Source organism: Palaemon carinicauda, chromosome 3, assembly GCF_036898095.1.
Source record: "Palaemon carinicauda isolate YSFRI2023 chromosome 3, ASM3689809v2, whole genome shotgun sequence".
NCBI classification, from domain to species: Eukaryota; Metazoa; Arthropoda; class Malacostraca; order Decapoda; family Palaemonidae; genus Palaemon; species Palaemon carinicauda.
In genome coordinates this window covers 160,975,260-160,994,198 of record NC_090727.1, presented here as the reverse complement: position 1 = coordinate 160,994,198, position 18,939 = coordinate 160,975,260, and the positions used below count along the sequence as shown (strand labels likewise).

General features: G+C 34.1%; 1 protein-coding gene across 9 annotated transcripts in view; it reads right to left on the bottom strand.

The window, feature by feature from the left end:
• Positions 1 to 18,939, bottom strand: part of LOC137638734 (ankyrin repeat and sterile alpha motif domain-containing protein 1B-like) — a 182,360-nt gene that overhangs the window by 156,794 nt on the left and 6,627 nt on the right. For 8 of the 9 annotated variants that reach the window (XR_011044177.1, XR_011044178.1, XM_068371072.1 and 5 more), the window contains exons 4-6: positions 18,486 to 18,662; positions 14,557 to 14,824; positions 13,998 to 14,223 (exon numbers count right to left, since the gene is read on the bottom strand). Coding sequence is in view for 7 of the 9 variants with exons in the window: in XM_068371072.1 (XP_068227173.1) it covers positions 13,998 to 14,223; positions 14,557 to 14,824; positions 18,486 to 18,662 (671 nt within the window). In the remaining 2 variants the exon portion in view is untranslated. The remainder of the gene's footprint in view (positions 1 to 13,997; positions 14,224 to 14,556; positions 14,825 to 18,485; positions 18,663 to 18,939) is intronic. The other variant, XM_068371076.1, reaches the window with a different exon arrangement.

The following is an 18,939-nucleotide window of genomic DNA, read 5'->3' as shown; positions in this document are numbered from 1 at the left end:
CAACTATTAAGTTACTGCTGTGCTCATGAATGTAATGAAACTGTACTCATAGTATGGAAGAAAAATCCCAAACACTTCAATAGATTGTATCATTTACAATATCCCCACCAGTGAGTGAGAACCACAAGTAAAAATAAATATCCAATCGTGCAATTAATTATGTATTTATGAAGTGAAACTAACTTTCATGTCATATCTTCATGATTACTATGCAGCCTAAAACAGCTGATGGGTAACATAGTAACATATAATTTATTTCATTGCCTTTGGCCTTTCACACCACAAAATTCTTACCCTAGCAAAGAAAGTGATGGGACAAAGAATAGGGACTTCACAGAAAAATATAAAAAATAAATCCGACTAATTAACTCAATATCTCAACTTTATCTTTTTTAGTAATGTTGTACTGAACTCAAACAACAAAGGGAACATTGGAATTTTGGCATTTATCATTAGCTACCTTTCAATAGGAGGGCATTCAGATGTTAATTCCATTTACTATAATAGAAAATGCTGAGAATGTAATAGTCTACTAGTATCTCTCAAATGGATAGCTGTACATTTAAATGTTATTAAAAACCAGACTCCTTAGCTTTAGCTGGTACCATTTAGCCATGCATCCCCACTCTTTAATCTTCTTATTCTGAGTTACGGAACTTTTTAGTACAAGTCATAAAAATTGCAAATTTACTTTTTAATTGAATTTTACAAAGAAAGTATTCTGAGCACCCCTACACTTGAGGGGTATGCAAATATGATGTAACAATATACTGAAAAGCATATCAAAAACCCTATTTATGACACAAAGCTACTGCAATTAAAATTACATCTATGTTCAAGTTCATGATGACTTCAGAAAAAGCTGTTTCTCTGTGGACTTTCACTCTTCAGCAATTTGAAGTGTTTGTAAAGTATGAAGGAAATATTTTTATATTTACCTTGGCACCAAGATAATTTCCTGACTTTAAGCAACCATGACCAATGGTACTTAACCTGAGCAAAACTATATACGGAAAAACCTAACAGGCCACTAACCAACTTTTACCTTATAATTATCATATCTGTAGTACACTAGACCCTCCAAAACATGTTTCACTCTAATGCACTGTGGTGAATGGGAGTCTCAATCTACGAGGAGTAAGAATGGTCTTTGTATTTATACAAGCACACTGACTGAAACATCTGTAGAAGTTAATTTACTTTCATTTTGGAAACTTTCAAGTAATGTTTACAGATCAAAATCTTACCAATACATGGCAGTCAGTACTATTGCACAAAGGAAAAACATCATTGAAGGTTCATATGCTTCTAATGTTACAGTAACTGCCCATTGTACAGATAGAGGTAGATGTGAGTAATAAATGGCGATAAACAAAATAAGGTCTGATAAATCAAAGATATTGGGACTTGATGAACCGACACCCCCCCCCCCCCCCCATGGCAATGGTTAGTTTATTCTTAACCTTCATTACTGAAGGAATCATAGTCAAATAAGCAAATATGCAGTTAGTTAGAATAGATCATATTAACTATATGAAACATTAAGAGTAGGATTAGAATAACCCTAAATTTAAATTGATTATTAATTGACGAACAAGAAAATTAAGGAAAACTGAGAATAGGGAGAAGTTTACTCCAGCATCAAAACTTTGATTCAAACCTTCCAGCTGCACCAGACTTTAGCACTCTTCCATAAATCAATCGTATTGTCTACAGATAATAAAAGTTAATAGTCTATAGCATTAACGATAAGATCATCATTATAGAGTCAGATGTCCTCAATACAAGTAGGTCTAACACACTTGAGAAGATATACAGTACAGTCAATTACTTTTATGGCAATGATGGCTGGGAATACTTCTAAAAATCATATAAAGGAAGACATGGAATCTATAGACTAAAGAAAAAGTCAAAGTTCCCGGAAAAAGGGGTATGAGTTTGTGTACCAGTAAAAAATATTATCTAATTTCTTTGAGGTTTTTGGAACCTCATACATCAAGCCTCTCTGCTAGGAGGATAAAATTTTGGTGGATTTAATGTATACATTCATTCCAACTTTTGGACTCAAGACATGAAGAAAACTGTAGAAATCAAAAGGAAAGGAGTAAAAATAAAAAAATATAACAGTAAAAATTAAAAAAATAGAGTTGAAGTTAACCCCAAAGGAAGCATTAGACCTACAATTAAAAAAAAAAGTAGGAAACAGGAAAACCTAAATAAGATTTTACCCGACTTATTAAGAATAAAACAAACGGAAAAAAAAAACTCAAAAGAAAATAACAGTATACCGTCAAAATAAAGTCATATCTTCACATTTGATCAAGATTTTGTTTCTATTTTAAGATTAGCCAAGTGGAGGTACTTAACCACTTGTCACTGAATGAGATAGAATTAAGTTTTAAATAACAAGGATTAACATTGAAAGGTACCAGAAAATTGTCTCAAAAACTTTCACGTTTGGCCCTTGTAATATCTATAAGCAGGGCATTAAATGGAGGAGCTAATGCAAGTTCTATGACAAAATCATTCATGTCTTGGAATGAGTGTTGAAAAAAAAAAATTAAAACATGTAAAATATGAAAATTAATAGGGGCACCACAGGAGTTAGAAAACTATCAGATAAGATCCAAGAAAGTAGACTGAGGTGGTATGGTCATGTCATGAGAAGAGATAAACAGTATAATGGGAGGAGAGTGATGGAAATGGAGGTACAGGGAACAAGAAGGAGAGGGAGACTAAAGTGAAGGTGGATGGACTGTATCAAGGATGAGCTTCGATCAAAGGGATTAACCGGTGATGATGGAGAAAGCTGGTCAGAAACATCGACCCCACATGAAAGTGGGAAAAGATGCAGACAAAGAAAGAAAGAAAAAAAGAAAGAAAGAATAAAATAAAAAATATGAAATACTAAGCTATCAGAGAAGTAAAGCATACAATAAAATACCTTGGAATAAAAATGGGGAAAGGAATAGTGTGGCTTAATTGAAACAATATTTTCCTTAAGGATACAGTAAATGAAATACAAACAAAATTCCATTACCAGACACACTAGAAAAAGATGGCAAAAGAAAGAGGATGCAACAGAAAAGCAATAAGGGTAATTCCCAGTTAAGTGAAATGAAATGGATTTCTGAGTTTAATTAACATTATCTATAATACAGTCAGCCTATATGTTGCTATATGACATTACACTGGAATAATTATCAGGCAAAAAACTGGTGTTTCAGTTCCTGAGGTATCCTATGTCGAGAGAAATAAGGACGACAAAGTACGTGTGAGTGAATTACTTTCCCTACGTAGCCCAAGTGATTGAGGGCAGAGATTTCCTAACTTTCAATATAAAAAGGATAAATAAATTAAATACATCATAACTTTGTGAGCTTTCTAACGACAATTCTCATATAAATTAATCAAATATCTAATCAGAAAACTAAGGGATATTCCATGTCTAATCCTAATTTTGCATATGATGATGATGTTACTCTCTCTTTGCATCACATCCAACTCCTGAATATAGACCCATTATTGCTGAATTCCTTGATAGAGATATAGCTAAAATTAGTGCAAGGTGTAAATGATGGGCATGAAGTTGACCCCTAACAAACCTCAATGTATGATCATTAGTCGTCGAAGGACAGTGGCTCCTCAAAATCCAGATCTTTGCTTTTTCAATGTCTTTCTAACTTTATTGAAATCATTTACTATTCTAGGTGTGACTTTTGACTGCAAAATTACTTTTGAGAAGCACAGTCAGTCTGGTTCTTCAAATGCACAAAAAATTGGCATATTGAGAGAGCATCTTAAGATTTTGGTGAACAATATATCTGGAGGACATGGTTCAATTCTTTTCTTCTACCTTGTTTTGAGTAATGTTTTCCTGTGTGGTCTTCAGGTGCTCACTCTCATCTCAATTAGTTAGAACAAAAACTTACAATCTACTAAATTCTTATCCCTGATCTGGATACTAATCTCTGGAAATGTCATTCAGTTATGTCTTGGAGCATACTGCAATAGATTTGTCATAATTCTACCCATCCTTTGCATTCAGATCTTCCTAAGCTATACCATACAGTTAATTCTGACAGTTTTGCATTCTCCATCATAAGGCTCAATACTACATGGTATTTAATAAGTTTCATTCCACCTGTGACCGGATCGTGAATGATCTCCCTAATCTGGCGGTTGAATCAGTGGAATTTCATAAGTTCAAACTTGTTGCACAAGACATTACATTGAACAAGTTGACATGTCTCTTTTTATAGTTTATATATGACTGATCTATTTTAAATTTATTACCAATCTTAATATATTTCATAATCTTTAAAAATTCTCCTATAAAATTTATTCATTCTTTCTCTATTACTAAGCTACTTCCCAGTTGGAACCCTTGGGCTTGTACAATCCTGATTTTCACTTGGGCTGTAGCTTGGCTAATAATGGTAATGGTAATAATAATATAAATATTAATAATAATAATAATAATAATAATGATGATGTTGATAATGATAACCCTTTTTTGTCATACCTCTGCTAAACATTTGACATCTTACATGATAAAAGCTGTGTTATAAAATTTAGTGATAACAAATAAAGCATAGTGAATATTTGCACTAGCCACACTACAGATAACCACAGCTTACCATGCCCCTCGTCAATTCCAAGTCTCACAGTCAGTGATTAGCTTCTTGTCGGTGATAAAACCCTTTTTTTTGACAGAATAACATTCTTAAAAAATTTCTTCCTAAATGTGCATCTTACAGTACTGCAAATACAGTACAGTAGTTTCATTGTCTTAATATATTCATCCTATTAATCACATTTATCGTAAAAAAGCTATATTCAAAACTTAAAAACAAGAGGAACAAGAGGAAAAATAAAATGTCAATGTACTATATGATAAGTTGCCCATCCACCTTGCTGTTTAAGATTATATTAGTGTACTTTATTAAATACAGTACAGTAACAATACTGTATACCATACTCTATATAAAAATAAAACCTACTTACCAGAAAGCTATTATTTTTATGAATCTCCCCTGATGTTCATATTGCTTTATTCTTGAAACTGCCTTATATCGATGTTACCAAAATATTTCTTGAATATTTCTTGTTTTATTCCTGTCAAGAGGATTATGTCTCTTAGCCATCGATACACCATCTGGAAACTGATAGCAGCAAACCACTGTGAGGCAAGACTACACCCACTTTTCTTCAATCTTCTCGTCGACTCCAACTTCATAGGACGTATTTGCAAAGTCAAGATTTTAAAATTGTTTTATTAAATAGTGTAGTTTTGATGTCTTCTCATAAATTTGTAACACACACTATGGATTTTTCAACAGTTTCCAGGGGATCATGATCCTCATTCATTCTCTTTGTATCCATTTTGGGGACAATATTGTGAAAAATGCATGTCTTTTTGCTCTTTATATGAAGCATATTCAACCTGTAGCAAAACAGGATTATAGTTCCAAAAGTAAAAGAAAACTAGCATTAACTTCTGGGGAAAATATAAAGGTTTAGGCTATTTGATTATAATGGGGATAAATTTGAGAATGTTACACCAGATATCAATGAGCCCTCAGATGTTAACAAACTCTTGGCCGTTACAGATCCCTCAGCCTTTAATGAAGAATCCTCAGCCCTTAACGAACCTTCAGCTTTTAACAAAATCTAAGGGTTTAATAAAGATGAGCTTCATAATCTCTTGACTTTGTTAGCTTCTTTTATAAAATCTAATATGCCCAGTGAAGGTTTGGGTTTTAACAGGGATATCAAACCTGCCTAGTTTCAAATCCTAGTATAACTCCTCAAGGTTTGACTAGTGTTTCAAGATGCTCCTTTAAAGCCTAACACTTTAGTATTACACTTCATGCAACTCTCACACCACTGTAAACTGATCAGCTTCTTATGGACCTATGGTTTCTGAGGTGATGTCAGAGTTGGTTTTCTGGAACTTAATATACCTCCACTCATTGATGTAAGTCCTAATAAATAACCAAACATTTCTTATTTTAATGGTATGACATACCAGATGGTCTCTGATACTGATGAGTTGCATAATGTTTCATATGGCAGTGTTTAACATTCGCTTGTATGTTTGGCCACTAGCTCATCTCAATTTTCCATAATGTTGATGTAGGCACTAGCACTTCAACTACCATAAGGAGTCCCTTAACTTACACAAGTGCAAAGGCTCCAGTTAAAGGTAAACAAACAAACAGGAAAGGCAGAATTTAAGATGTGTGTGTGTTTCATAACAAGAAAATGAAGAGGATGCAGAAAAAGAACCCTGCTATGAGGAGGTATTCAATTTTCATTCTTTACAAGAGCATATCACGGAAAGGTAACCAAATAAGTTACCTAAGGGAAGTTCAGATTGGAGCATTCTTATTCATCCAAATCATCAGAAGCAGCAATATTAAAGACAACATATACTCCCATGTTTTCTCAAATTGTGGTAGATAAAATTTACAAATAATTAGCACAAGTAAAAAGAAAAGCTACAATTTCAAGTTTGTGCTTAGTGTTAAAAACCTCTATCACAGCAAGATGTTCTGGGATCTATAAAAATAATCAGTTACCCAATTAATTAATTTCCTTGAGCCTGTAAATAATGTTAACCTTAGAACTTCAAATTGAGGATTTACAAACTTGGTCACTAGAGAAATGTTTGTGGGTAATAAAACTATTTTTGGTTACACTTCAGAGGCTGTAGCAGCCTTTGTGTCTTACGTAATTAAACATAGAAAAGAAGCGGGTTTTTTTCTATGGTCGAGACAGTTTTTGAAGCCCAGAAACTTTCTTTGATATTGCTTTCTATTTTGGGTCTTGCATTGGATGTTAATAAGACTGATAAAGTGGCTACACATGTGGATGCTTAGAAAAAGTGACAGCTTGAGAGCTTTATCTTGGGATAGAGTAACCCTATTCATTATTATAAACTAGATTCTTCCACTTTTCTAGATTTGCCAACTCCTAGGGGTTTGTTTCGTAGTAGTAGTAAGCCATCAGGATTCCATGCTAGGAGACATTCTGGCCCAAATTACAAGGTTCATAGGTATTAAAGGAGAGTATTATGATAGTCTTTATAAACTCCTGCCTATAGCAAGAAGGCTTTCCCACTTAAATCAGGTGTGAGAAACTCTTCAAATACAACCATGGGTTCTGTCTCTGGTCAAGGTGGGCTATCAGTTACCTCTAGCATCCAATCCTCCCTTGTCCAAGGAACCAACACCTTTATTAAGATATCTTCCCCATTCAGCAAGACTCGAATTTTGAAGTTAGATACAGTATTTGCTAACTCCTCTAGAAGAACGTTAAAAGTAGAGGTACTAAACCCATCTCAGGGGTTTTACAACAGATTACTATCGGTGCCCAAAGGTTCAGGAGATTGGAGACCAGTGCTCGATATTTCAAGTCTCAACAGTTTTAACCATTCTAACCAAGTATTCAATGGAAGTACCCTGCTAGGAACAGTAAAAAAAAAAAGATGATGAAGTTTTCGATAGACCTTATAGATGTTTACTTTCACATTATTTTTCAAATAAATGAGAAAATTCCTCCAGTTTAAAGTGGGCTGAAAGTCTACCAATTTAAGTGCCTACGCTTTGAGGTCAGGACAGCTTCTCAACGACCAGAATGATGTCTCCCGTCTCCAAGTGGTTAAGATATATGGGCATCATTGTCCTGTTATATCTGGATGACTGCCTGTTTTTTAACTCCTCGATGGAAAGGATTCAGATTCAACAGGAATGGTACAGTAAATCCCTTTTTTTTGTGAGGGTTACGTTCCAGGACCCCTAGTGATAAGCAAAACTTTGCGAGAAGGGGAGAAAAATTTTCTTTCCTATTTAAGGGCATTTTCAGCCTTTTCTGTATAAACCCTCCACCAAAATCTTATATAACACTTTCCCACATTTCTATGAACACTTTTAGTTATACCGTACACGGTTTAAACTATACGCGTAAGTGCGCTGCTCAACATGATAAACGTCAGGTTAGGCTAGCCTAGCCTAACTCCCGGGTACCAGATTGGAGTCCATTGTATTATGCATGTTCACTATTGTATACGTGCAGCACTACATAAAATATTTTAAATCTACAGAAGATGGAAAACTTCTCTAAACATTACTACTGTATATATATGCTGTACTCATCTAAGGTATGCATGCAATTAAACTTGAATGATGACAACGAATTAGCTGGGGAGTAGATGACAACGCAGACAATGATACAGTATTTACTGCAAAGCCAATTATAGGCACCATATGAATGCCCTCCCTCCTAACTAACTAACTAATGAAGTTAAGAGAAGAAAATCCCAATGTTGATTTTGAGATTGTAAAGAAGTGGATGCAGTCTTGCCACACATTGGTTTGTTTCCATCAGTACCAGTTGGTGCATTGATGACCAAGAGATGTATGATTCTTAAAGAGAAGAAATTGGGAAATATTTTAAAAAACTTAGGGTAACATTGATATAAGTCAGCTTTAAGTACAAGGCAGTATGAATATCAGGCGAGTATTCAAACAAAAAAATATCATAATTCTATTATTGTCATGGCTCATTCAAAATGAAAAGTGATGCTCTCCTAATAAATCCCTTATATAATACCATTTTTTTTTCTATCACACAAAGAAGGTATGTTTTTTAATAACACTAATTATTCATGAAATGAAAGTACTGTACAATAGAAGGAAAAAATCTATAATTTTCTTAATCACCTAATACTACCTCTAAACTCTAGTATTCCATATTCCGAAAGGAATATTATTTGAGCAAATGAAGCAAATGTAATAAGCAGAGGCCATGAAAAATATCTTTAAAGAAATAACATAAAAACTTGTCAAATATAGTGTATTCAAATGTGAATACATGTATGCCATTAATTCTGCTTGTTTATGGGGAGAGAGAGAGAGAGAGAAAGGGAGAGAGAGAGAGAGAGAGAGAGAGAGAGAGAGAGAGAGAGAGAGAGAGAGAGAGAGAGAGAGAGAGAGAGAGAGAGAGAGAGAGAGAGAGAGATTCCTCAAGGAATAACATGAAATTATCACAAGCTCAGGAATTAGAAAAGCGGATGATTTCTTTACTCCAAGGTACAATCACCAGTACAGTACATACATGAATACATCACATTACATTTAAAGTATCTACCTAAAAAATAAAACAAAGGGTAATCTGGTATTGTCTACTGTACATCAAAACACAGATGGTGTAGTCATAGGCCATAAAACTAAAGCAAAAGAATAGCATAGAGAAATAATGTACATTGAACACCAACAATTAAGCTCGACTGTCAGCGCACTTTATTTGAGAATAACACACTGTACTGTACAGTATTATATATACAGTATTGCTGTTCATCGTTAAGCTTGTCTTATAAGTTTTTTATGTGTAACCAAAATATTTGCTTTATGATTTGCATGGAAATTTATTTTTTCTTTATTAAGCAAAGCAACATTATAAACTATAAACTTATACAAAGCTTAAGCTGGAGCATTATAGTGTATGATAAAATGAGAATGGGAAGCTCATAAGTCCTTTCAATTTTCCCATAAGTGCTCAAACAATAAGAAAGAATACAGGTTCAACTATAAAAGTAAATAATTAATTTCTACTAACCTCCCCTGATGTTCTTATTACTTTTCTCTCAAAGCTTGTCTTATAGCAATGTTTATCACAAAGCTAAAATTTCCCACTTACTTTCCTTACAATAGGCATAAGCCTCTACTACAGTACTGAGACAATCCTGTGATTATTGGTAATAAACTTGACTTAGGTACACCATAGATGCTTAATCATTCAGTCTTCTCATCACCTTCTGCTTGTTAAGTTGACAAATCTTTTCACCTCCAAAATTTGTTCAAGCATCTTATACGTGTTATTTAGGATATTAATTATCATAAGGGATGTTTTCTTCTAGATTTGTTGGTAATTCCCGTGTAAATTATTCAAAGGACTTATTATTTTTCAGTGATCCAAATTCTTGTTCCCTCTGTGGCTCATGCCGAAGGCTAAACTGATATTTATATCATCATTTTGAGGAATGCGAAGGCCTTACTGTTCCTCTTGTGGAAAAGTATGCTACTATGGTAGCTGACCACATCAAGGGCTCCAAATGTGAAAGGAAACTAACTTTAAGTTCAGGGGAAAATCCAGAAAATACTTAGCTACTTAATTATTGTGGGGATGAGCTTGATAATACCACTCCATCTTTTAACAAGCTCTCGGACTTTGATAGTTATGACCGTCACTAGCTCTTGTCATCTTTGGCTTCATTTGTTGAACCTAAGGCAGCCAAAAGCAGATATTCTAGTCTAATCTGCCCAGTTCCAAACACTAGTCTATCTCCTCAAGCTTTTTCTAATGGTTGAAGTGTACCACTTAGTAAGGGTTCTGATGGCGCCAAGCACATGACAGAGTCGATCACCTCTTTTGGAGCTTGAAACTCTACAATTACTCAAGCTGCTTCTACTGCATAAATCCTTGCCATTCCATATTCTATGTTGCTCATTTTGACCACTGGATTCTGAGGCATAAGACCCAAACTGGTAGCCTGGATCCTAAAATCCCATACGCTAGCTGAAGCAGCACTTCTGAGCATCCATTCATTTTCACATATTAATGTGTGGCATATTGTACGGTCCCTATGGAACAGTGTACTTTTATTAGGTAAATCTTTGAATGTTTCAACGCAAGCTGATCTGTTGCATCATGTTTCAGATAGCAGTGTGCATCTATCTCATGTAGACTCTGCCACTAGTATATCTCTATTATTCCCTATGGGAATCTAGGTTCTCGTATGTCAACTGCCAAAAGGAGTCCTTTGTCTTGCTCAGGAGCAAAGGGTCCCATTAAAAAATGGAAATGCTTGTAGTTAATGTCTTAGAGAATTAATCAGGCTAGGATGAAGAAGATAACATGGAGGAAGACCCCCGACTCTGATGAGGTATCTACCTTTCAACTGTTAAAAACTTATTTCTGAAAAGTATTCAAATATGTTACTTTAGGTAAATTTGGATTCTTTTAATTCTTCCAAGTTGTCAGAAATGCCATTTCCAAGATGACTTACACCCCCTCTGTTTTCTTAGATTTGTTTTAAATGGAACAAATCTATCATCTCCATGGAAAGGAAGCTGCTAATTTGGTTCCCATTTACTGTTAAAGTATTTTCTCCAACAAACACGTTCCAAGATTTACTAAACCAATCGATAGCCTAAGCTTGTTACTGATTTAGATCTACAGTAATTACTTCTCTTAAACAAATTAATAATAATAAAAGATATTTAAAAGTAAGGTTTGCAAGGTGGTTTATAAAAGAAATACCATTTATTGTTAGCAAAGTAGGGAATACAGTACATGTATTCTAGAAATATTGTCTTTAGCAGGTTCTGTAGTATGGGTTTTTTCAATGTTTATAAAAAGAAATTTGCACGTACAGTCTTCCCACGCTTTTTGTAGATTTGCTTTTCACAAATTCACTTTGTACTAAGTTTTTCTGGTAGTCATGCTCCTGAATTTTACAGTAATCCTCGAAAGGAGCTGCATTTCGCCAGAAATAAAAATTTGAAGTTTTTATTTTCAGTATTTCAATGATAAAATAAGATTTTGCTACTTAAATATATTAAAAAACCATAAAAATGAGATAAAAACACATTGTAAAAAGTATCGCAAAAAAGAAAGCTTGGTTGAAAATATTCCTGCATCTGCTGACAGTGCACAAAAACTGTGTATATTGTCCCTATTGCTTACGCAAGATCGTACACGAAAGGCTACTGGCTGACATATAAGAGTTAACCAATCAAGGTATAGTAATCTTTAGCCTGGCTGCTGACTGGCCCATGGAACACAGCATCACCTGAGAATGATGTTTGGCCAGGCAGCATCTCCCCTCGTTGCGTTCCACTTTGTGTTTTGTGAGCGGTACGTCTACGTCTACAAATGTTCCATCATAGTTCTGGGTTTTGTGTTACTTTTGTTAAAGTTTTTACTTTATTTACTTTCAATCAAACTCTGCAATGGTGCCTACGATTGATTGTGTAGTAAATATCATCATCTACTGCACAGCTAATTCATTGTCATCTACTGCTCAGGTGATTCGTCGTCATCAATCAAGCTCTATTGGAATGCGTATCTTAGGAGGCTACCCCATACAGAATTAGGTCAAATTATTTAGGAATAACATTAGGCAAGTATGTAGCAAACTATTTTCTTTTAAATAAAATAGAGAAATGTTTAATGTCTAGCAGCCTTAAATTACATAGTAACGTTTTAAGAAACATTCTGTAAAGTAATAATCTAAGAGAAACTCTCCACATCCTGTAGCCTCAAAATATTCTACATAGTGCTGTATGTGTACAGTAGTAAACATATACAGCACAAGAGACTCCAGTCTCGTACCTGTAAACAAGGCTAGGTAGCCAAACCTCACTTGTACTGTTTATAGCAGTGCACTTATACGTACATATAGCAAAACTAATCTATATGTATGCGCAGGTGTAAAAGTGTTATAAGAGAGTGGGAAAGGTTTGCAAAAGTGTGGGGCGAGTTTATAAAGGATTAAAATGTCCGTAAATAGCAGAATAGGTTTCTCCCACTTTTCACAAGATTTCACATCTTGGAAGTAATATAATATCCAGTTAATTTTGGATTACCTGACTTTTCTAGATAAAACTATTTCAGAGGGGCTTACCAGGCTACAATGACCTTTATGTATTTTGAGATTAAACATAGGGAACAAGCCTGTTGCTGTATAGTTAGGACAATGTCTGATATGCAGAAACATTCCTTGATTTCTCACCCTATTTGGGGTCCTTTATTTTATATAAATAAGATCTATTGGGTGACAGCACAAGTTGATGCCAAGACTTATATAAACTGATGGTTTGGGTCCCTATCTAGAAAAGGCCCCATTTCTCCGTATAAACCCGATGGTTGAGTTGTATTTGGGAACCCAATTTGGAGAATCAAGTTAGAACAAACTTTATTCAAAGACAAGAATGAGTCTAAGAGGCAAGATAACTTGATCATTTTAGGACTTGAAATTTCATCTCTCTCCTTCAATTACCCTCCTCTACAGTGAGTGGAGTCAGCAATACGAACATCACAGGAAGTTCTTAGAAATAGAAAATTTTAATAGTAAAATTTTTTATTTCTATACTCACCTGATATTCATATACAATACATGGCCACCCACCTCCCTACTGACTAGTGAATTCACAAGAGGATAGGCAATTAGTTTTGCATTCAGACAAAGATAAAGCATCTACAGTGAACAGAAGCCAAGATTATAGTCATAGCCCCCTAGATTGTCTCAACACTGTACTACAGGCCTTAGCCTATTGAAAGGAAATAAAACAGGATATTTTTTAATTTTGTGTAAAAGTCAATAGAAGCCAAGCTTTGAGAGAGAAGCAATATGGACATTGAGTGAGTATACAAGTAACAAATTTTACTGTTAAAATTCAGTCTTTCTATGTGTACTGTAAAAATAAAAAATCTCAGTGTATGTTGCTAAACTAAGTGTAAATTAATCGTGGTGTTTAAATCAAGAGTGAAAACACTTTTAGGGGATAAGTGGTCTTGAATTCTCAAGTTGCAAACCATTTCAGATGCAATGTAGTTTTATAATGCAAGACATTTCCAGGGGTTCAATAGTAACACAATTGCCAACTGCACTTTTTCAGAAAGAGGAGCTAACTATTTAAAGAGAATATTTGCTTCTGACTATGTAACTAAAGACTAGGTTCAATAACTAAATAAAACCACTTCAATACGGTCACATATACGCATCTAAGAGGATAAAAAAAATTGGAGAACAAATAGGGAAACTCATATGAAGAGGTATTACTGTACAGTATAAATGTTGCTGATGGGAAAATACACGCTTACTGAGAGAGCTGTGTAGTAGTAATAATCTGTTGCACTGTGCAAACACTACTGCTGGGGTCGGTGAAAATGGTGAGACGGTGAAGGCAGCAACATGCACAGCTACTCACTTCTACTACCTTACTGCTGGAGGAATCAGAGCCACCCGCTACTGTGTTTCTTCTGGTAACAGCAGTGCTGTTTGACGAGACCGGACTAGTAACAGGTTGAGATGGTAGCTCGTCTGAAGGGGGCCGCAAGAGACGTGAGTCACGGGAAGACCTGAGAGATGCTGAAGAGCTACGACAAGAGCGGGGAGGTGGTGGTACTTCATACAATCCATCGTCATCTCCACACCTATTTGAAAAGAATGAAATCAAGGCTAGAGCAATTAGTTTCTTTGTTAAGATTCTTACTGCATATAAATTTTGCCTAAAAAATTGGCCTATTACTAGATCATTCTAACAATATTATTTGTTTTTAGGCATATACTATATTCCATTAATCAGCAATGATTTTCAACTTTTTCCAACAACACATTACAAGCTTTAAGTGATGTATTAAAAAGATCCAGTTCCTAGATTTTACAATCAATAGTTATACTGTAATGTATAATGAGTTTTCTATAACTTTAGAATAAAGAATTATTAAAAATAATAATTAATCATAGCTTATAATTCCAATACTTACTCAGAATTTTGACTCCGATAGGATATAGAACCTCGATCACTGGAAACAGTTTTTGGTGGAGGTGGCACATCATATATTGACCAGTCAGACGTCGCGTCGGATACCCTGCTAGCAACTGATGTCCGACCATCCCTATCGGATAATCGGCTTTCCCTATCAGAGGTGCGACTTTCTTTGTCTGAGGTGCGACTTTCCCGGTCTGAGGCTCTGCTTTCTCGGTCAGAAGCTCTACTGCTAGCTCTATCAGGTAGCCTACAACTCTCACCATCTATAAATAAACATGAAAATACAGTACAGTACAGTAATATATATCACATAAGATATAATGAAAAAATTTTCCAATTAAAAATGCTTCAAGATTAAAACTGCTAAACAAGTCCTTAAACTTATACATCTGCTTCATATAAGGTAAATTTGGGAAAAATTCTTATGAATGAAAGTAGAGCATACTATTAAATACCTGATACAATAAAATATTTCATGAAATAAAATGACAATTATTGTATAACTGAAATATCAATATTTGTTCTCATTTTTTTTTTTCTAATGCACTGTTTTGTGAATAGCATGTTAAGTAATTTCATCGAATACATTCATCTATAAATTTGAAAGGCTTAAATTTCTTTTTGACTATTCAATAATATATTTGTGTAAATACTGCTAATACATAAAGCATTCTTGTACTAATATTAACATAATATCCATACCTACTGTACATCCTTTCAATTAATACAAAGTGCAGAAATACTTCAAGATAAACTCTTCTATGGGCAAAATAAATGTAAACATGCAAATTGCTGTAATACCTAGAGATAATGAAACTAAAAATCCAATGATTATATGGAGAACCAATATTAAGTACACATCATAACAAAATCTTTTTATATTTTTACACATCTACGTTTACTTCAAGTCTCATCCACAACATACGTTGATTCACATTAGAACATAATCTAAATTAATGAACAGCTTATACCGGGATATCTTCTCTGAAATCTAAGGAATATAGAAATTTTCAAGGCAAATACATTACAAATTTGGCTACTAATTGCAGTCTGTGATATACCATTTAGCAACTCCAAGCTCATGTGAGGGACCAATTTTAAGCAAGTCCACGTAAAAATTAGTGGGTTATACATTTCAATACATATACTATATGGCTTCTGATAACACAAAGATTTCATTCAAACATGAGACCAATTTGTCTCGGAAAGAATACCTTATTCAAGACAAATGATAAAACCTTCATCCTCTTACAAGATAAGACTAACTCGATAAAAAGACCTCCAAAGTTCATTTACAAGAAGAATGGGGAAAATTCTTAACTGCATTGGAATAGATTACTGTACTGTACATTCTACTATAAGATATGATAGTCGACTAGTGCGACTACTAACAAGCACTTTGCTTTACTTCTAAAGTGAAGAACTATGATATGATACTTTTCTAAACTAAATGACCTCTACATGGGCATCAGGCTCTACAAGGAGTAAAGTAAAACACTGCAAATGCCAAAGAGGAAGGGGAGTCAAATAATCTTCAGCTTTCATACGAGCTAAAATAGTCCTGGTAATCCTGACTTGTGAAACAGCTATTTTCATGAATAGAACTTACCTGGCAGTTATATATATATAGCTAAATGTCTCTACAATTAGCTATATATATATAACTGCCAGGTAAGTATTCATAAAACTTTGTTTTATCATCAAAACTCCATTTCTATACCAGTGACTAACCTCAACTTTGCAAAGCTCCAAGTAAGGATGCTTGTAAGGGAACAGCATTGGAGATAGGGAAAATTCCCACTATACAATGTAGGTGGTGATTGGGTGTAATTATCATAGACAATTTTAATGAGACTAATACATTTCTATACTATCAAAGGGTTTATGAAAAGGGTTGCTTTTCATATGAAAGGGAAAGAACAGAGAAACGCAGTTTAAAGAAAATGGTCAGCACCAAAAACTCTAGAAGACCTTTATTATAATCCACAGAGTGCCATGATATGCATTAAAATATTTCACTGGAAAGGAAGAAAATAAAGTTGGGACTGTTCTCAGAAATTCTAAAATAGTTCATTCTACTCACTACACAAAAAGGATAGAGAGACCCTGAGCCAATAATTGCCAGAAATTAGCATGATGAAACCAAAATGGCTAACTATTATTATTCAGGAAGAAGATTGTTAATTGTCTCTTGACATCTGTGGTCTTGAGAGGATACCCATGTCAAAAGTCCAAATATAAGAAATAGTGTAAAACTTATACTGACAGTCTTGGTGGCATCCAAGAGAATGATGTCTGAAGTAAAATGTTTTATATCATAAAGTTCCTACTTGCCTACCACATTCCAAAGGTCCTAAAGTACTATCTTACCCAAGGTAAAATTAAGTATATATAGCTATAACGACCAATTCATGATAATCAAGCTAAACAGGAAATGCTAAGTCAAACTCAACTTTCCTCCTAACTTGGAAAAAGGAAATTCTAGAACGTGTTTGAAACCTGAGTCTTATGCAATTACTAATAGAAGTAATAAAGGCACATTTAACATGCAAAGCAATATGTTAAAATGTATAATCAGGAGAATATTACAATCACATTAAGAACACAAGTTCCTCAAAAGGGGATATTGCCTGTAGATATGATGACTGCTGTATAGGAATATTCAATAATAAATTCACAAATCATATACCAGCAAGCGTTTTAAATCACAAAAGACAAAAATATAACCAAGTGCTTTCAGTAACTTAAAATTCGTCACAGTAACAAAATATGAAAATTTTGTGGACAACACATACCACACTTAATGTTGATGAAAAAATAAAGCTTTATACATTTTCCTACTTTCTGTATGTAGGTTAAATGTTTGAAAGCAATTAAGGATAATTCCAAGAGTATAATGAAATTTAATACAATACAATACACTGTCAACTTGATAATTTTGCAAAATTTTCCTATGAATTAAATCAAACATACATAATTGCAACAGCCAACTTACAAAAACTACAAATATTAAAACATACATATGACTTTTTTGTCAGATCTTTAATCCAATTCCATTGCGAAACTTAGCTGCTGAATTTCAAAACAGTATGGCAAAGACACGTACAAATTAAGCCGTTTGGTGTGGAAAATATAAATCAAGGCCAGCTACGATATTACATATTTCAACGTTTCAAATTACTACTGTGTAAGATTTATTAATACAGTTCAAAGGATGAAAATGTAATACCATCACGTGAAGGTTCTGATACAAACAAAATCTTAAATTCTACCTATAAAAGAAAGGACAGATATGGTAAATGAAGAATAAAATTATGTCATCATTCCAGCATCTAATTGTATTGTACAGTAATGTGTTTCTATTATATCATTTATATGTCTAATAATGTAAATTTTAAGTATAAACTAGACAGGCAAGTGAAAACCATTTATAGAGTAGTTAACTTAATATACTGTACTTTGAAATGAAAATGAAAATGCATGTATGCAGTTTAGTAATAACAGGTTTTTTTTATGTAAAAATATTTGCTTTTATCGACACAAATATGCATTCATATGTGAAAAGACAAATTGCTGAACCTTTATTCCATAAGCATTTTCAAGCTTTTATAATAAACCCTAAGTTAGTTTCTTGAAACTTCATACCTCAATAATTCTAACATCTTTCCAATGAAGCTTCATCTAGATTTTACTAAACTGTGACAGTGAACAGCTTTGTTATATTTGTTACAAGCAATTACTTCTCAAAGCGTAGACAGTAACCATTTGAACTGTCATAAAAATAAAATTCTTTTGTAACTATACACACGAATAAACATAGAGTAATCATTACATTATTTGTTAAAAAAAAATTCAGAAAATACATTGCATGTGTAATAGTGAATCGTGATTATAATGCTGTGGTCTCACATGATAGTACTGTACCTGGATCTCGCCGAAGGATTGTCGGAATTAGAACATTTTCATAAGGTGAACCTAAGTCCGCTGGCGTAGGTATGGGAGGTAAGTTGGGGGGCGGCCAAACAGGGGGAGGCCACGAAGGTGGGTCTCCTGCCCCTTCGTCTTCATCATCGTCATCCAGGTTGATCAGCTGCCCATGGCCTGCATTGCATGGGCATACATGATCAGGGACACAACAGCAAAGCATGCAGATACAAGGGCCACTGACTGAGTTGATGGTATTTTGACATGGTCTGTGTATAGTATAGTATATGTGTGTGTATGCACTTTTCATCATTGTACTGAATCTGGGATACATTTTTCAGATCATTTTAAAGAGCTGCACCAACGAGGGAAGTTAGAAGCAATGTAAATTTATAAAAGACTAAACAGAATTGGGTACAACATTAACATACTTGACACACGCAGGTCTTTTAAT